At 38.5% G+C, this 20,397-nt stretch overlaps 1 protein-coding gene across 1 annotated transcript; it reads left to right on the forward strand.

The window, feature by feature from the left end:
- Positions 1–1,134: 1,134 nt before the first annotated feature.
- LOC141674996 (flowering-promoting factor 1-like) lies at positions 1,135–9,876 on the forward strand. The gene is made up of 2 exons (XM_074481703.1): positions 1,135–1,246; positions 9,602–9,876. The coding sequence occupies exons 1-2, from the start codon at positions 1,135–1,137 to the stop codon at positions 9,805–9,807; spliced, it is 318 nt and encodes a 105-aa protein (XP_074337804.1). The 3' UTR covers positions 9,808–9,876.
- The last annotated feature ends 10,521 nt before the right edge of the window (positions 9,877–20,397 follow it).

Here is a 20,397-nt window from a genome sequence, read left to right on the forward strand (position 1 = left end):
TTAGTGGGAGAATGCAGTTGATTTTTTATAATATTAAATTTTTAAGTTACTTTTTTTTTGCTAAGTAAATTTTTAGGTTACTTTTAAAATGTATATAATTAAAATTTGACATCTAGAAGGAGAAAGTGTATAAAAATTGGGGCGTCAGAGGGAGTATATGATTAAAATACATGAAATTTTTAGAAAAAATGCTACTAATATAAATACTAATGAGTAGTTCATTTGTGATTTATAATTTGAGCCGCCAACCATGGACCCTGAACATAGTAGTTCCATGTGTGCAACATGTGATGTGGGCACAAACATTATCTACTGCTGCCCCTGGGTTTTGTATATTCCATCTTCGCTTAATTAAAACATTATTTTGTTCAATTAAATTTTTTATTCTTTGCCCGTGAGTGTTAAGGTTATATATATGCCACCTCACCAAGCACTTACTAAATTCTTGCCAAAAATAGTGATAGGATAGGTCAGTAACTTGCGCTTCGTTTGACAGTGTTGTTGAAAATTAATGTGTTGTGATAAAAAATGTTGCTGAAAAAACTGTTGTCGGAAAAATAGCTTTTTCCTAAAGTATGAATCTGATAACTATTTTTTACAAAAACTAAAACAACTTTTTTCTAAAGTACGAGGACATACTTTTGCTAACAGTTTTTCCATATAACAGTTTTTAGAATTTACCGAATATAATTTTTCAGCAAAAAGCTGTCTGTGTACAACAATAATAGCAAACGGAGCCTTAATTAGTGGAAAGAAGTTATGTTTTATATATTATTTTATGTTCGAGATTTTATTTTCGATTATTTCAAAATTTTATTAGGACAAATATTTATTTGCGAAACAAATGAACTTAAATATTATGAATAAAACATTGTTATTCAGATCAGTCTTGTACTCCTGCCGCGTTGGAAATTATAGCTAGCCATAAAGCAAAGCCTTAGCGGATTTTTAATACTGTAATAGCATCAATTGTGCCCTAAATATCAATTGTGCCCTAAATATTCTACACATGAAGGTCCCACAATATCTATATTCTCCACGAACAACACACAGACATCATTTGATACTCAATTATACCCATGTCTCCAGTCTAGTACTCCTATATATAATGTATACTTCTTTAAAAATTTCGAAATGTTCGGAGTTTGGGTATTCAAGGATGGAATCATACGCCGTAATATTGGCGCAACAATGGATCAACAATTGGGCCAGAAGAAGGTGTTGGTGCACTTGCCAAGTGGAGAATGTAGGATATTTAATTCAAACATATCTAAATATAATAAAACGTTAATGATGGTATATATATGGGTGTTGACATAGTCCATATTTCAGTATAGAGATTTTAGGATTGATTGAATAAAATTGAGGTGGCTGAGTCGAGATAGGAGATCTGGTGATCACGTTAGTACGTGATTTTAGCATTCTGTTTTGCATGTTTTCTATATATGTGTTTGTAATAGCTTTTGTACTATTCATCACATTTTGGAGTATATCAAGTAGTTGTTTTCTTTTGTTTTCTCCATTATCTTGCTGCATAAACAGAATTACAGCCTTTACGTGGTATCAGAGCCAACCTAGCCATGTCAACCTCATCAAACACAGATGCAAGCAAACCCAAAGAGAGCACTTTTGGCCTAAGCTATCCTATGCTAACAAAAACAAATTATGCTGCGTGGGCACTAAAAATGAAAGTCTTTATGCAAGCCCACGGAGTATGGGAAGCTATTGACCCCAAGGACCCAAAGACCACAATTGAAGAGAAGGTGGATAAACGGGCTTTAGCTGTTATATATCAAGGAATATCGGAGGAGTTGTTATTGTCGATTGCAGAGAAAGGCACAGCGAAAGAAGCCTGGGATGCCATTAAAACGGTGAGTTTGGGAGCCGATAAGGTCAAGAAAGCAAGGGCGCAGACTCTTAAAGGCGAATTTGAATCATTAAGGATGAGGGATGGAGATCTATTGGATGATTTCTACATGAAGCTGAATGGATTAGTGATAAATATCAGAGCGTTGGGTGAGAAAATGGAAGAAGCATATGTGGTGAAGAAACTACTTAGGGTCGTTCCTTCCAAATTCCTTCAGGTTGCTTCTGCCATTGAGCAATTTGGAGATTTGGAGGTAATGTCCATAGAAGAAGTCACGGGTTCATTAAAAACCCACGAGGAGAGACTTCGTGGTCATTCTGAAGTGAATCAAGGCCAACTTTTGTTAACAGAGGAGGAGTGGAGAAAGAAACAAGGCAGCGCACAGTTGCTGCTAACTCGTGAGGAGTGGTTGAAGAAGACGAGCAGAGAGGGAGCTCGAGGAACCTCAGAATTCCGGGGAAGAGACAACCGTGGGGGACGAGATAAGAGTAAGGTAAGATGTTACAATTGCCAGAACTATGGACACTTTGCTTCGGAGTGTCGGAAACCACGCAGAGATGTGAGGGCACATCAAGGGTAGTCAACCTCTCAAAACTGGAGGAGGACGAGCCTGCACTTCTATTTGTGGAGAGTGAAAATCAGGTAGAGGTTATACTGTTGAACGAAGAAAGAATGCTGCCTGAGTTAATGGTTGAGGATGACAGAAAGGAGTAGATTTGTTATTTGGACAATGGTGCTTCAAGCCACATGACGGGACAAAAGGGAAAGTTCAAAGATTTTGACGAAAGTGTGACCGGGTTAGTAAGGTTTGGAGATGGTTCTACTGTGAATGTAAAGGGAAGAGGTACAGTGTTTTTTGCGTGCAAAAATGGTGAAGTAAAACTGCTAAATGATGTGTATTTTATCCCAAGTTTGCGAAACAACATTATAAGTCTCAGACAATTGTCAGAAGATGGAGACAAGGTGGTCATTGAGGGAGAGTATTTGTCAGTATATGATGAAAAGGGAAGACTGCTAATGCGAGTAAGACGATCAGCAAACAGATTATATAAAATTTGGTTAGAACAAAGCACATCTATGGCTTTATTGGCAAAAACAGATGAGAACTCGTGGCTGTGGCATACCAGGCTAGGACATGTGAATTTCCAGGCGCTGAGTCAGATGTCTAGAGATGAAATGGTGTACAGGATACCAAAAATTGTGCAACCCAGAAAGACCTGCGAGGGATGCCTGATGGCAAAACAACTGAGAAAAGCATTTCCAGCACAAACTAGTTGGAGATCCAAGGAACGACTAGAACTCATACATGGTGACATTTGCGGTCCAATTTCCCCCTCCACACCAGCAGGAAACAGGTACTTTCTCTTTCTAGTTGATGATTATACACATAAGATGTGGGTATATTTGTTGAAAGAGAAAAGTGAAGCATTTGAGGTGTTTAAAAAATTCAGAACACTATTTGAGAAAGAAACGAGTGAAGTAATCAAGGTTTTTAGAACGGATAGGGGAGGGGAATTTTGCTCCACTGAATTTTTGAGTTACTGTGAAAAAACTGGGATAGTGCGACATTTTACTGCTCCATACACCCCACAACAAAATGGGGTAGTTGAGCGACGTAATAGAATTATAGCAACAATGGTGCGAAGTATGTTAAGGGAGACTAAAATGCCTTCTTGGTTGTGGGGAGAGGCTGTCCGGCATGTTGTCTATCTGCTCAACAGGTTACCAACTCGGGTCTTATCAAACAAGACACCCTATGAAGCCTGGAATGATAAGAAACCGAGTCTTGAACATATTCACTTATTTGGTTGTCTTGCGTATATGAAAATACCACAGGTTACAGTAAGAAATTTGGAGGATCGAAGCAAAGTTGTTGTGTACTTAGGCAAAGAACCGGGGACTAAAGCAAGCCGTTTATATGATCCCATATCGAAACGTGTACACGTCAGTAGAGACGTGACATATCAAGAATACAAGCACTGGCTATGAGAAGAAAATTCAGGGGCGGCTGATGAGGTGAATTTTCCAGATACTTATGTTTTAGTATCTACCCATTCTGCAGAAATTGGGGTTCAGGAAGAAGAAAATGATAATGTTGCTAGTACTGGTACCCCTCGGAATCACACTCAAAGTCACGAAGATGAACAAGATATGACAGTCACACCTATACAGTCTCGACATTCATCCACAGCAAATGAACAAAGTTCATCTTCAAAATATTCAGTTGGATCATCAACACAACAGTCAGTTGGAAACAACCACACTACTACAACGTCAAATGGAAGCACTGGACCCAGAAATTTCAGACTGCTGAGCGAAATCTATGATGAAACTGAAGAAGTTGAGATTGATGAGGAATTGTTACTACCGTCTACATAGGAACCATCGAGTTATGTTCAAGCAGAGAAAGAGTCAGCATGGAGAGAAGCTATGAAAAATGAGATAGATTCGATCGAGAAAAACAATACTTGGGTACTGACAGAGCTTCCATCCGGGCAGAAGGCAATAGGTTTGAAGTGGGTATTTAAAATCAAGAAGAACATGAATGGAGAGGTGGTAAAACACAAGGCCCGATTAGTGGCGAAGGGGTATGTTCAAAAGCAAGGAATAGACTATGAGGAGGTTTTTGCTCCTGTCACAAGAATGGAAACCGTGAGATTGCTCCTGGCGTTGTCAGCAAAACATGGGTGGGAAGTCCATCATATGGACATAAAATCTGCGTTTTTAAATGGAGACATCGAAGAGGAAGTGTACGTGTTACATCCGGAAAGGTTTGAGAAGGAAAAACAAGAACATAAAGTATACAAACTATTGAAGGCCTTGTATGGGCTCAAGCAAGCACCACGTGCTTAGTATGCACGGTTAAGAAGATGCCTTGAGAAGTTGGGATTCAAAAAATGCCCATATGAACACGCGGTATATACTAAACGGGAGGGAAATGAGTTTCTGGTGGTTGGAGTATACGTTGATGATTTGTTAATCAGGAGTTCAAGTATGAGAAACATTAAAAAATTCAAGGATCAAATGAAGAACGAGTTTGACATGAGTGACCTAGGAAAGCTTTCGTACTACCTGGGCATCGAGGTCGAGCAGAGGCGAGGAGGAATTAAACTAAGGCAATCAGGATATACAAGAAAGTTGCTGGACAAAGCAGGTATGTTAAACAGTAACCCAACTAAGTATCCTATGAAACCAAGAGTTCAACTAAACAAAGATACTACTGGAAAGGCAGTTGATCCAACACTGTACAAGAGTCTTGTGGGAGGACTGAGGTATTTAGTATACATACGACCCGATATAGCATATGTAGTAGGTATTGTAAGTCGCTTCATGGAGAGACCAACGGTACAACATATGAACGCTGTCAAACGCATACTACGGTATCTAGTTGGTACTCTGGATCATGGCTTGGTGTACACTGAGAACTCGGGAAACCATCTGTTATCTGGTTACTCTGATAGCGATTTGAGAGGGAGTGTTGATGACCGTAAGAGTACAGGCGGCATGGTGTTCTATTTGAGTGAGAGTCTAATCACTTGGGTATCACAAAAGCAACGCTGTGTTGCACTCTCCTCCTGCGAAGCTGAGTTCATGGCGGCAACGGTAGTAGCATGTCAAGGAATATGGCTCAAAAATCTGTTGAACACAATCATGGATATGAATGTTGGTCCGGTTGTTCTGTACATAGACAATCGTTCTGCGATTGATTTGGCAAAGAATCTGGTCTTTCACGGAAGGAGCAAACACATAGACTTACGTTTTCACTTTATCAGAGATTGTGTAGAGAAGGGAGAGATAGTTATCAAGCACATCAGAACTGAGGAGCAAAAGGCGGACATGTTGACGAAAGCATTACCTACTGCAAAGTTTGAACAGATGAGGGAACTTCTGGGAGTCAAGAAATTGACTTAAATATGTTTGAATTAAGGGGGTGTATATTGGATATTTAATTCAAACATATCTAAATATAATAAAACGTTAATGGTCGTATATAAATGGCTGTTGACATAGTCCATATTGCAGTTGAGAGATTTTAGGATTGATTGAATAAAACTGAGGTGGCTGAGTCGAGATAGGAGATCTGGTGATCACGTTAGTACGTGATTTTAGCATTCTGTTTTGCATGTTTTCTATATATGTCTCTGTAATAGCTTTTGTACTATTCATCACATTTTGGAGTATATCAAGTAGTTGCTTTCTTTTGTTTTCTCCATTATCTTGCTGCATAAACAGTGTTGGAATAATCTAAACTTGGTATCTATTTAGTTATGTCCGTTGATTTAGTGTCTGCAGCCCATGTCATCAGCTTGAATAAGTCCTCAGAGATGCTGTGCGTTTTTGTAGGAGCAGTGACATCGTTTTATTCGGGTAGTTTATTTGTTTTTAGGAAAGTTGTTTTCCCATCATCCTAATTTTTAGCTAATCTTTGGTTGTCAGTTTCCTATATGTATTGCTTTGCATAATAATCAAATCAAGCCATTTTGTGTATCAGCTTTTACTCTGTTTTTCATATGCGAGTTGTGTGATATACAGTTTTGTAACCTTGTTTTTCCAACACTGTGGTATCAGAGCTTCGTTTTACGTAGTGGATGCCCAAGTTTATGCCAAGGCCATCGACTATGGAAACAGATAAGAGCAAGGAGGGTACCGTGGGCTTGACATACCCCATGCTAAACAGAGGAAACTATACGGCGTGGGCGTTGAAGATGAGGGCTAACATGCAGGCTCATGGAATCTGGGAGGCTGTGGATCCAAAAGGTTCAAAAGCTGCCGTTGAAAATAGGAAGGATAATATGGCATTAGCTGCTATTTATCAAAGCATACCGGAGGATGTGTTGCTGTCAATCGCGGAGAAAGAGACAGCAAAAGATGCCTGGGAGGCAGTGAAGGTTTTGTGCCAGGGTGCAGACCGCGTGAAACAAGCGAAAGTCCAAACCTTGAGATCAGAATTTGAATCGATGAACATGAAAGATTCTGATTCTTTAGACGACTTTTGTATGAAATTGAATGGTCTTGTGACCAATATTCGTGCTTTGGGCGACAACATGGCTGAGTCGTACGTGGTAAAGAAAGTGTTGAGAGCTATGCCAAATAGGTTTCTGCAGATAACATCTGCCATCGAACAATTCGGTGATCTTGGGAAGATGACTGTGGAAGAGGTGATTGGGTCACTAAAAGCTCATGATGAGAGGGTGCGTGGACAGGTTGAGAATACTGGAAGTGCGAGTACTAATCAACTCCTTCTCACGGAAGATGAATGGAGAAAAAGGGAGAAAGAGGAAAGCAAATTACTGCTCACTAGGGACGAGTGGTTGAAAAGATCAAATAGGAATGATGGAGTTTTTCAAAAATACAGGGGAAAGGGAGACACTCGAGGGTTTCGCGATAGAAGCAAGGTTACTATACACTTGGGAAAAGAGCCCGGAACAAAGGCCTATCGTCTCTACGATCCAGTAAATAAAAGGGTCTATGTTAGTAGAGATGTAATCTTTGAGGAAGCAAAAGCATGGTCATGGGATCAATATGAAGAAGGAACGGAGTTGCAAGGGGAAACTTTTGTCGTATTTGGCATGAGTACAACTGATTCTGGGGGCGAAGAGTTGATGGGAGAAACAGACTCTCAGAGTTCTAGTGTAAGTGCAACACATGTAGAGTCAGAAAATAGTCAAAATATTGAATCTGATACAGAGTCCACAAGTGCTTCAAACTCAACAGGTGAGTCAGATACCAGCAGCGAGGCCCAAAGATATAAATCTCTTGCAGAAGTATATGCAAACACAGATGAAGTTGAACTGGAGACAGACGAATTGTACTTTGCAGCAGCAGATGAACCAGTAAATTACAAAGAGGCGTCGAAAGATAAAAGATGGAAGGAAGCCATGAAAAAAGAGTTAGAGGCAGTCGAGAGAAATAAAACATGGGAATTAACTACACTTCCTCCAGGCCACAAGCCTATCGGACTCAAATGGGTTTATAAATTAAAGAAGGACACTAGCGGAAATGTCGTGAAATATAAAGCAAGGATTGTGGCAAAGGGATACGTCCAAAGAAAGGGAATTGATTTTGAGGAAATTTTTGCACCAGTAACTCGTTTAGAGACTGTACGTTTGCTTCTCGCACTTGCAGCAAAGAACAAGTGGGAAGTACACCACCTAGATGTGAAGACAGCTTTCTTGAACGGAGAAATCGAAGAGGAAGTGTACGTTACTCAGCCCGAAGGTTTCGTGAAGAAGGGTAGAGAACAGATGGTGTATAAACTGATCAAAGCTTTATACGGGCTGCGTCAGGCACCCCGAGCGTGGTACGCCAAATTGAACAAGTGCTTAGAGGAGCTTGGATTTACTAGGTGCCCTTACGAACATGCTGTTTATACAAAGAAGATTGGTGAAGAGACACTGATTGTGGCGGTGTACGTTGATGATCTTCTAATCACTGGCACACAAAGGTCAATCATTAAGCAGTTCAAAAGGCAAATGAATGAAGTTTTTGAGATGAGTGATCTGGGGTTACTGTCACACTATCTCGGAATTGAGGTAAAACAAAGTTCAGGTTGTATAGAGTTGAGGCAAACAGCTTATGCGAAAAAGATTTTAGAAAAGGCTGGCTTGGGTGATTGCAATCCAACAAGGTTTCCCATGGATCCAAAGGAGATCATTACAAAGGACGAAGGAGGGAAAAGAGTCGATGCAACGCACTTCAAGAGTATAGTTGGAGGACTGAGATATCTCGTCCACACGAGACCAGATATTGCTTTTTCAGTTGGTATTATTAGTAGGTTTATGGAGACACCTACATCAGTTCACTTGAATGCTGCAAAGAGGATCATGCGTTATGTGAAGGGAACATTGGACTATGGGCTCACATATGCTGAAGGCAGTGGGAATAATTTGTTAACAGGATATTCGGACAGCGATTTAGCAGGCCATGTGGATGATAGAAAGAGTACAGGAGGTATGGCATTCTATCTAAATGAAAGTTTAATTACATGGGTCTCTCAAAAACAAAGATGTGTAGCTCTAAGTTCGTGTGAAGCTGAGTTTATGGCTGCAACGGCAGCAGCATGTCAGGCCATTTGGTTAAAGAATTTACTAGCAGAAGTGACTGGTAAAAGCGGAGGTCCTGTGGTGTTATACATCGATAATAAGTCGGCTATTGACTTAGCCAAGAATCCAGTATTTCACGGTCGTAGTAAACATATCGATATCAAATACCATTTTATCCGTCAATGCGTTGAGAAAGGGGAGATTGTGCTGAAGCATGTCAGTTCAGAAAACCAACGTGCAGATATGTTGACGAAGTCTCTGGCAACATTCAAGTTTGAAAAGCTAAGAAAATTACTTGGTGTGAAAGACCTGTCTGTAAAAGTTTAGATTACAGGGGAGATTTGTTGGAATAATCTAAACTTGGTATCTATTTAGTTATGTCCGTTGATTTAGTGTCTGCAGCCCATGTCATCAGCTTGAATAAGTCCTCAGAGATGTTGTGCGTTTTTGTAGGAGCAGTGACATCGTTTTATTCGGGTAGTTTATTTGTTTTTAGGAAAGTTGTTTTCCCATCATCCTAATTTTTAGCTAATCTTTGGTTGTCAGTTTCCTATATGTATTGCTTTGCATAATAATCAAATCAAGCCATTTTGTGTATCAGCTTTTACTCTGTTTTTCATATGCGAGTTGTGTGATATACAGTTTTGTAACCTTGTTTTTCCAACAAACAGAACTACAGCCTTTAGAGAAGTGGTTTCATCCTACAGCTCACTGCAACAAATGCTGATGGAGCTCGGATGGGTAATATACTATGGCGATATGGATCTCTTGCAGTTTCGTAAAGTTTGTTCCATTGATCTCATTTCGCTTCCTAAGGATTTTCACAAGTTCAACTCCGTTTATATGTACGACATTGTGGTCAAGAATCCTAATGTTTTCCTCGTCCGAGATTGTTAATCTCCAGGTTATGGCATTTGTTTGACATTTGACCTAATGCTGCTAGCTGGTTATCTTCTCTACGTAACTATGTTATTTTTATTGTTTACAGCTGTGTGTAATTTATGATTCCGTTGATTGGATACTCAACAATGTTAGGGCAATACGTTTTGTTCATTTTAAAATTTTCAGAATTTGGTTTGCAAAAGTACATTTTTTACTACTCCCTCCATCTCATATTTTATGTCCTGTTTTAACTTGTATGTAGCCCGTAAGGTTTACTCAGTACTAAAAGGAGGTTGGGTTACCTACGATAAAAAAAAATAAAAATTAAAAAAAAATTGACTCGTTTTTGACTCATAATTAAGAAAAAATTTACATATCATTTTAAAAAAATTGACATTTTAAAGAGAATTAGATATATTTTCTAATTATGTAAGTTTTTAGATTTATTTAATAATAAATTAAGTATAATTTACGATCAAAATATGTTAAAGTTGACTATAGACTAGTCAAAATATGACATATATAACATGAGATGGAGAGTACTAGCTACTGATTTTTGTATATGTTATCATGATAAAGACTCAAACTATAACACTTTACGTATTTATTGTCGAGGGTTATCGTAAAAAACTATATCTCCATCCACCTGTTACGAGATAGTGAGGGTTCAGAATTAAAAACAAGAAGAGCACGCGTAAATGTTTAGCTATCAAAACAAAATTAACAAAAAAAAGAGAGAGGCTAAAGCCGAATTACTTAATTTAATAATATCACTTAGACTGAGAATGAAAATTATATTCCCCGTCCCTCCCGATTGTTATCATTTCTGGAAGAGTGTCCGACACGCATTTTAAGATGAAGAAAAAGTATAGTTCTTTAACTTTTTTTAAAAATTTTATTTTTCTTAATAAAAGTTTAAACATTCTATTTTTATTCAGAAAAAGAAATTTTTAAAAAAAGTTATAAAACTATATTTTGTATTCATCTTAAAATGCTTGCCGGACACTTTACCAGAAACGATAACAATTGGAAGGGACGGATGGAGTATTAGTATACGAAAAAAATATATATATCTGTTATATCCAAAATTTGGCATTAAATTGACTCGGGTCAAACACGGGCTAGTTACAGTCACACTCGGCTTTGCGTTGTGGGAGTTAGGACGCGTCCAAGCCTACAGGACGCGCCTACTTGAGAAGGGATATGTTACGAGGCGGGGAGAGTGCATGGTCAAGGAAGGACGCGCCCAGGCGTTATGGACGCGTCAATGTTTATGAAAGTGTTTGGCAGATGAAATCTTATGGTGATGGACGCTCTAGGACGAGCCTACCTTAGCAAGGATGTGTCGTTGAAAGTGAAATGTTGTGCATGATGGTTTAGAGGAGACGGTGCAAGTCTAATAAGGTTAAGGACGCGCCCTATATTCTAGGACGTGTCCTGTAACTTTACATGTTATAAGAAACGATTAAAGCAGGGTTGGATTTGTGGAGGTTAGGACGCGTCCTGTGTTTGATCTATATACTTTTGATGTTGAATTCAGGACAAAGCTTGCATGCAGAGGAGCAATGAAGGATTATTTTTACTAATATATTTGTTGCAGGTACTCTCTGAAGAATTCCCTCCTTGAGACGGTCAAGAAGGGTGTTAGGTCCCAATGTGTTTGTAGAAGGGGGGGTTGAATACAAACAGTACCGAATAATCGAATTAAATGCGGAATAAAAAATGTGAAACAAAATTCAAGTTAAATAAAAATATTATTAAACTTGAAAGGTGTTACAACAACTGTATCGATTACAAGGTATTAATCTTAAATCAATTATCACAAATCTAGAATAAATTCGACATGAACTTTTTCTATTTTTGCAATAATTAGAATCAAATGCTAAACGCGATTTGAGATTAAGTTCTAGGGATTTTGATCCGCTAGATTGTTACACAAGAACAAGATAAAGGTTTCTAGTTGATTGGATTTAACTTTGCAATCTAGAAATTGATCTTTGAATTTCAGCAGAGAACAATGAAATATTTCTTAGGCGGCTGCTGTGTTCTTGTATTTTTCAGTTGGATGATTGAGTTATAGTGAACTGCTGCTTGTCTGCTTCTTTTTAATCAACAGAATAGAATTGACCTGGCAAGACAATCCTGAGCTCAGCAAGACAATCGGTAGGACTATCCTTAGAACTAGCAAGACAATCAGAATGAACTAGCAAGACTTTCGGTATGACAATCAATTGTCATACCGATTGTCATAGTAGTTCAAGCAGATTGTTTTTGCTGAATTAATAAGTGATTTTAATCTAATAATAATTCTGGTAAGACAATCAACTGAATTAGCATGACTTTCGGTATGACTATTGATTGTCATACCGATTGTCATACTAATACAATCAGTTGTCTTTTTGGAATTAAAACAGATTTTAACCAATTAAAAATTCTGAAAAACCTTAATATTAATTCTGAATTAATTAATCAATTAATTTAATTAATCAAATAAATTAATCTTTGTAGATATAATTTATTTTCTTAATTAAATTATATGACTTAATTAATTAATAGAGAATTAATACTAACCCTGAGCAGCAACCAATCTTCTGAATATCTTCTAAAAATCACTGAGAATTATGAATCAATTCCACCACTTCAACGTTGACACTCGATGTACTGTCTGGTTCATGAGTGACTAACTTCCGTGACGTTTCTTCATGTGTTGACTTTGATACTCTGATTTTCTTCTGATTTTCTTCAGATTAAATCCTTGTAATTAATGATACTCTGACGAGATCTCTGTCACTTGATTAAATCCACGATCTTGATTTATATCACTGAGGCATGATCAACTTCTTGAACTTCTTCCAGTGAATTAACTCCTCAAGTCTGTAGATGAACCTTGTTTCTGAATCCTTTGACATATATTACTTTGCGAGGTCTCTCTGACGGTCGATCCACTATTTACTTATTACATTCTTATTTGAGTTGAGTTGAATCCTCGAATATACAAATAGGCTATGACATATGACTTACAATCTCCCCCTATTTGTTTGTTAGACAATAACACACAAATACCTAGAGGATAACTCAACTAACAAATAAGAAAAAGATATAAACATACATGCAAAGTAAATAGCAGAAAAGTTCTGGATGAGATTTAACATTTTCCAGATTCCAAGTAGATGTTCCTCTAGACTGAACATATCTTCAAGTAGTTCCATCTTCATTTGTACAACCACATTTCCTGTTGAGAAGCCCATATCTCTTGCTTCTCCCCCTATGAGAATCAACTGATTAAAGAAGATCACCTTCGTTTTACCACCTCTCCCGTACAATAGGATCCGCAGATAAAAACCAATGGTACTCCCCTAACAGCTTCTTCCCTTACTAGGAAATCACCTTGTATTTACCACCTCTCCCGTACAATAGGATCCGCAGATAAAAACAACAATGGTGTGGTGTAGTGTACATATAGGATCTTTTTCTTCCTCCCTGCTATTTCTCCCCCTTAGTTGAGGAATCCTCCAAACTATTACTTAAGCTTTTATCTCCCCCTTAAAGAAGGAATGTATGCCGTCGTCTGAAGGAGTTCTCATATTTCACTTGGTTGGAAAAAAAAATAACAAGTAGTTTCTCTTTCTTCCTCACTGTGAGTGTGTGATTGTGTTTTAGTGTACCTCACATGTGTTTCACTCTTCTCTCCACTCGTGTTTACACTCATTCTCACAAGTGTATCACTCCTCTCATAGCTCCAAAAATCAGCTATACCTGCAAGGAAAATCACCTTAGCCATCCTTAAGGAGGTCACATGTGGTGCAATGGGAGTTCACAAATCCCCATCCTTGTTAAACTCGTCAGATAAATCTTAGTCATAATCTACAAGTTGCTAGTTTCCCTTTTAGGGTTCCAGATTTGAATTATGGGAAGGTAAACAATGATCCAACGAATTTAGCATAAAGATCAAAGTTCCCTTCTAATGTCTGTGAAGACATTTCCTTGTGACTTATCAGGTAATATCTGAATCATTGTCAACAAGTTGCCGATCTGCACCTATGTCAGATCCACTATCCGCAGATGCATCCAGGGGATTTAAGCCTGAGGAGGTAGACACTGACCACTGACATATGGCTTTTGGATCAGTATCCTCTCCTAACACCTGTAAAGGCAATTGGTCCACTAACGAACCTTGAACAATCGAATCTGACCTTAAAATGGTCGAAACTCTTGTTTCCGTCAACTCATCCTTTGTGTGTGTAACCTCTCCTTGTGCATCAAGAATTGATTATGTTTGAAGTGGTGACACTACATCGGATACCTTGGCCGACAGGCAAAATTCAATAGACGCACCCTGTTGAGAGAATGAATCTAGTAACTGTTTTTGTGCCTTTTTAGCCATTACATCTTTTTGAGAAGATGTATGGGGGCTAGCAGTTGTCTCAGTTTAAATACTACTCATCTATGTAGGAGACAGAGCTACTGGGTTGACTACAGAACCTTCCTTATGTGGTGCACTAGGCACTATCTCCCTCACGCTCATTCATACTACATTTAGTGGTAAGAGAGTGTTGGTTGGTTCTGTTTTTGTGTTTGTCTTTACAGTCTGGGATAGACGTTGTGGGTTTTCAACCTCATGACTGTCAATGAAAGAAAGTCATTGGAGACTGAACCTGTAACACAGAATATATGGTAATAGAGAGAAAATGATTTACAATAGTGATTTCAAAAGATTTTACATGAAATAAGAAATCACTAATGTAGAAAGAAGTTTAATTTTTGTTTTTCAAAATGAATGAGTTTTTGATAAAACATTGATCACTTAGGGTAAAGTCTATGTAATTCTCATTCATGTCAAAAGCTTACAAATATCTGCAACATAATGTTAACAAGATATCATTGACCGATACTTGTCAAGTACTTTAGATACTAATTGTTATGTTGCATAATCAATATACCACTGCACATATAAAACAATATGATTGTGCTTAGTGATAAAATAGTTATAAATATGACGACTCTACTAGTTCATATAAAATTACAACTTCTGTTAGAGTGCCATACCATGTCCTTGACGATTGCTTGAGCAGTATACTAGTTCATACCAACCTAAAGTGAGATTGTGAAGAAGAGATTGCATAGTCCAATAGATCTGCAGCTGCAAAGTCCATGAACTGTGGTGCACTGACTTCCTCTTTTGACTCACCAAACAGGAGTACACTTGTACACATCTTACTAGAGTACAATTCCAAGTGTAATGTGCAGCAGGTGTCTGATATGTCGTAATATTCTCAAGTCTCGTCACTGGTGCTATATGTTAGATACTGCTTCCTGATAATAACCTAGCACAATATACAAAATTACAATGATAACATTTCCAGCTTGCAAACAGCCATATCCCTCAGATAAACCTTTGTTGTTATCTCCAAAGGTAACCATGGGGCCAGCTTTCTCAATCCACATTTGATAGCAGGGCTCTATCTCCGGTCATATGTCTTGATGATCCACTGTCAAGAATTCACACTACCGGTTACACCTGTTTAATGCCCTGCACTACAAATGGATTAGACCTTTTTCGGAACCCAAACTTGGTTGGGCCCGGCATACTTGTAGAACTGTCCTTTGTCAGGCAAAACAACATTTTTAATTTTAATTGCCTCAACTTTCTCAATGACTGAACATTTGACCTTGTAAACAGCGTTAACAAATTTCTGTTTAAGCTTAGGCACAAATGTCTCCTTTCTAGCCTTAGAAGGACTAGCAGTCTTAGACCTATCATGCTTCTTGTTATTCACATGCTGACGAGGAGTAGTCTTATCATTAGACACATGCTTACCATTAAAATAAGCATACATCATATTAAAAGCACAAGACATACAATTAGCAACACCACATGCTTTATGAGAGTGATTAACAGCAGGCAATTTATGCATGGTAGACATGGCATTATTGTTATCCAACTCATGTGTGTCTGAGTTAGTCTCAGTTGCTTTCACAACTTTGACTGGAACTTTCGACTCACTTGACTTGGAAACAATCTTCTCATTAGCATGATCCTCAGCACGTATTTCTTCTTGAATAACAGAAGAGGTCGCATCAAATGGTTCAGCAATTGATGCTTTATAGAGGGGTTCATCAACACCCTTAAGCACATGTGGTACTTCCCTCCCTTTAGCACATACATGAGGAGGGGAGTTTATGCCTAATTCTCCAATAGCAGCATTGTAATCATAACCTATTCCAGATGTTTGATTAACAGCTTGCTTACTGTAGAACTCTTTAGCCTTCGAACAAGAATTGAAGTAGGCTCTAACCTTAGTCTCAAGACCGGTGATCTTGTCTTTGAGAATAGTTTCGAGTTTTCTATAACAGTCAACTCTATTCTCTAGAAAAGATACCTGTTCTTTTAACTTGTCTTGATTAATGTGCACAAGTCTTAATTCATTGACCTCTTTCTCAAGGTCTGTGATCTGTAAACTTAACAGTTCATTATCACGATGTGCACAATCTAAGTTACCTCTTAGATGATAAACCATTTCAGCATCAGAAAGTTTTACCTCTATTCTTGATGATGAAGCTTTTCCATCAACAGCCATAAGAGCAAGATTTCCTTCTTCTTCATCTTCACTGTCAGTATCATCCCAGCTTCTTCCCTTTGCCAGATAAGCCCTTTCAGAGTTCTTTCTTACTTGCTTTGGCTTCCTACATTCTGTGGCAAAGTGTCCCAACTCATTGCAGTTATAGCATCTAGTGGTGCTCCGATCAACCATCCCTGTTTTGTATCCACCACTGCTGGTGTTAGAGGATGAAGATCCACCTTTCTGGAATTTGTTGTAGTTGGACTTGTACTTAAGCTTGGGATTCCTCTTGAATCTGATATGGGAGAATCTCTTGACAATTTGGGCCATTGACTCGTCTTCCAATTGCTCCAGCTCTTCCAAGGAATAAAAATCATCACTTGATTGATTTGTAGTAGGGGGATCATATTCTGCTACTAACTTATTTTCCTCACCCTTGGAAAACTGTACCATTCTTTCTAACTGTTGAGATTGTTGTTGTTGTTGACCTTCAGCTACAAGTGCATTAGATGTGCTGACCATTCTATCCTTCCCGTAGACTTCCTTCTGTTGAATCTGCTCCAACTCATAAGTTTTTAACACTCCATAGAGCCTGTCCAAAGAAATCTCACTCAGATCTCTAGCTTCTCTAATGGCAGTGATTCTATGTTCAAGATGAGCTGGCAGTGTTAAAAGGAACTTTTTGTTGACCTCCCTGATTGAATAATACTTTCCATTGATGTTCAGGTTGTTGATCAACGCATTGTACCTCTCAAACACTTCAGTAATTCCTTCTCCTGGATTTGATTTGAAATGTTCATATTCAGAGGTTAGGATTTCCAACTTGTTCTCCCTAACTTCCTCTGTGCCTTCATTAATTACCTCAATAGTTTCCCACATGTGTTTAGAATTTTTACAGTTCATCACATGTCTGTTCATCAAGGGATCAAGGGAATCAATTAATATTAATTGAAGGCTGGCATCCAAGGAGGCTTCTTCCTTCTCAGCAGGAGTAAAATCTTCGGGCTCTTTTGGATAGGTTCTAGCTTTAGTAGTCACCACACCATCTATTATTACCTCCGGTTCAATAACCATCGGAGTTTTTATACCCTTCTTTAACAAGTTTGAATATTTGGGATTTGTAACTTGTAAAAATAATAGCATCTTCTTCTTCCACATGATATAATTCTCTTTATCAAATTGTGGAATTTTAACGGTTCCAACTTTATGTGAAGTCATTATGAATTTTTGAATAAATAAAAATTCAAGGAGTTGAAAAATCACAAAAGTCTAGGATCTTGATTTGTTCGTTAATCAGAAGGCTCTGATACCAATTGTTAGGTCCCAATGTGTTTGTAGAAGGGGGGGTTGAATACAAACAGTACCGAATAATCGAATTAAATGCGGAATAAAAAATGTGAAACAAAATTCAAGTTAAATAAAAATATTATTAAACTTGAAAGGTGTTACAACAACTGTATCGATTACAAGGTATTAATCTTAAATCAATTATCACAAATCTAGAATAAATTCGACATGAACTTTTTCTATTTTTGCAATAATTAGAATCAAATGCTAAACGCGATTTGAGATTAAGTTCTAGGGATTTTGATCCGCTAGATTGTTACACAAGAACAAGATAAAGGTTTCTAGTTGATTGGATTTAACTTTGCAATCTAGAAATTGATCTTTGAATTTCAGCAGAGAACAATGAAATATTTCTTAGGCGGCTGCTGTGTTTTTGTATTTTTCAGTTGGATGATTGAGTTATAGTGAACTGCTGCTTGTCTGCTTCTTTTTAATCAACAGAATAGAATTGACCTGGCAAGACAATCCTGAGCTCAGCAAGACAATCGGTAGGACTATCCTTAGAACTAGCAAGATAATCAGAATGAACTAGCAAGACTTTCGGTATGACAATCAATTGTCATACCGATTGTCATAGTAGTTCAAGCAGATTGTTTTTGCTGAATTAATAAGTGATTTTAATCTAATAATAATTCTGGTAAGACAATCAACTGAATTAGCATGACTTTCGGTATGACTATTGATTGTCATACCGATTGTCATACTAATACAATCAGTTGTCTTTTTGGAATTAAAACAGATTTTAACCAATTAAAAATTCTGAAAAACCTTAATATTAATTCTGAATTAATTAATCAATTAATTTAATTAATCAAATAAATTAATCTTTGTAGATATAATTTATTTTCTTAATTAAATTATATGACTTAATTAATTAATAGAGAATTAATACTAACCCTGAGCAGCAACCAATCTTCTGAATATCTTCTAAAAATCACTGAGAATTATGAATCAATTCCACCACTTCAACGTTGACACTCGATGTACTGTCTGGTTCATGAGTGACTAACTTCCGTGACGTTTCTTCATGTGTTGACTTTGATACTCTGATTTTCTTCTGATTTTCTTCAGATTAAATCCTTGTAATTAATGATACTCTGACGAGATCTCTGTCACTTGATTAAATCCACGATCTTGATTTATATCACTGAGGCATGATCAACTTCTTGAACTTCTTCCAGTGAATTAACTCCTCAAGTCTGTAGATGAACTTTGTTTCTGAATCCTTTGACAGATATTACTTTGCGAGGTCTCTCTGACCGTCGATCCACTATTTACTTATTACATTCTTATTTGAGTTGAGTTGAATCCTCGAATATACAAATAGGCTATGACATATGACTTACAGAGGGGGATGTCCGTGAAAAGCTTGAAGGCCTCCAGGGGTATGCCTGATGATTGAAGGCCTCCTCCTGTATTCAACGGGTGTCCTCGTTGGGGATGTGGGGTTTACTTTGGTGTGTGCTTTGGGAGCTATGTTCTTGTATTCAACGGGTGTCCTCGTTGGAGAACTTTGGAGTCATCCTACACTTTGCACCCAAGAGCTTGGGATCACCTGTCCTGCTATCTGGTGGGTTATCCTCATTCGGGGGACAGGGACGCGTCTGGCATTTGGGGTGAACCGTGGCTATACCTGCGTTCGTAAATCAAAGGAGATAGCTGTAGCGGAGTGTTATCCTTGCGCAGGGAGATGCACTATCCGTGAAGTCCTACGATTATGGACGAGCCTTGGGCCTTTGCGGTTGGGCCTCATAGTTGGACATTCCTAAAGCTAGCGGAAGATGGATATCGGATGGGCTTCTACTGGGCTTAGGAGTAAGAAGTCTAAATTCATTAGACTTCCTGTTCTACGAGAACTACGTCAGGCTTGATCCCTATATAAAGGGTACGTAGGCACATTGAGAGGGTAAGAAGTTGAGAGCTGAAAAGAGAGCCACCACTTACTCTGATCAATCTCAGCCTAAAACAACCACAATCAACCGCACACCGCTTAAGTTTTCGGCAAAGAACCACCGTCACAGATCTTAGTTCCGGCGAGAAACCTCAATCTTTGTTGTTACCAGATTCCTCCGTCAACAAATTGGCGCTAGAAGGAGGGCTGCTAATTAAGGTCGCAATCTTAGGAGTAAAAGATGTCTTACAATCGTGATGGAAGTTCTTATGATGGGAGTGACAGCAGGTCTGAAGGAGAAGGCGGGGGGCGCTATACTCGCCACGAACCTTACGTTCCCAGAAACATGGCGGATCCACCGAGGGCTCCGGATGTGGGGGGGACACCTCCAGTTCTCATCAGCAACGCTGATATATTGGAGCAATTGTATCACATGGGAGATACTCTTAACAGTTTTAACTCAAGACTGAACACGGTGGAGCGCTGAAAGACGAGGAGAGGTCGTCGTTTCCCCCGTCATGGTCATGCCTTGGGGAAAGCCCCTATAGTTGAGGGAGATACCCAGGGGAGCGGGGATAACCCGCGAATCACTCCACGGCGTTTGCAGTATTCTGATGATGTAGAACCTATTGTGGAGCTTGCGGATGAGGACACTGAAGGCAGAGAAAGGCCTCGCCTGGGCAACCAGGTAGTGCCACACCCGCATAGGTCTGGGCGTACGATGGACGAGCGTCGTCGTGCGGAGAACGCTCAAAACCAAGACGAGGGAGGAAGGGATCTTTCAGCCTTGAAAAGGAGGCTTGGCAT

The sequence above is a fragment of the Apium graveolens genome, chromosome 7 (genome assembly GCF_009905375.1).
Source record: "Apium graveolens cultivar Ventura chromosome 7, ASM990537v1, whole genome shotgun sequence".
In the NCBI taxonomy this organism is placed as follows: Eukaryota; Viridiplantae; Streptophyta; class Magnoliopsida; order Apiales; family Apiaceae; genus Apium; species Apium graveolens.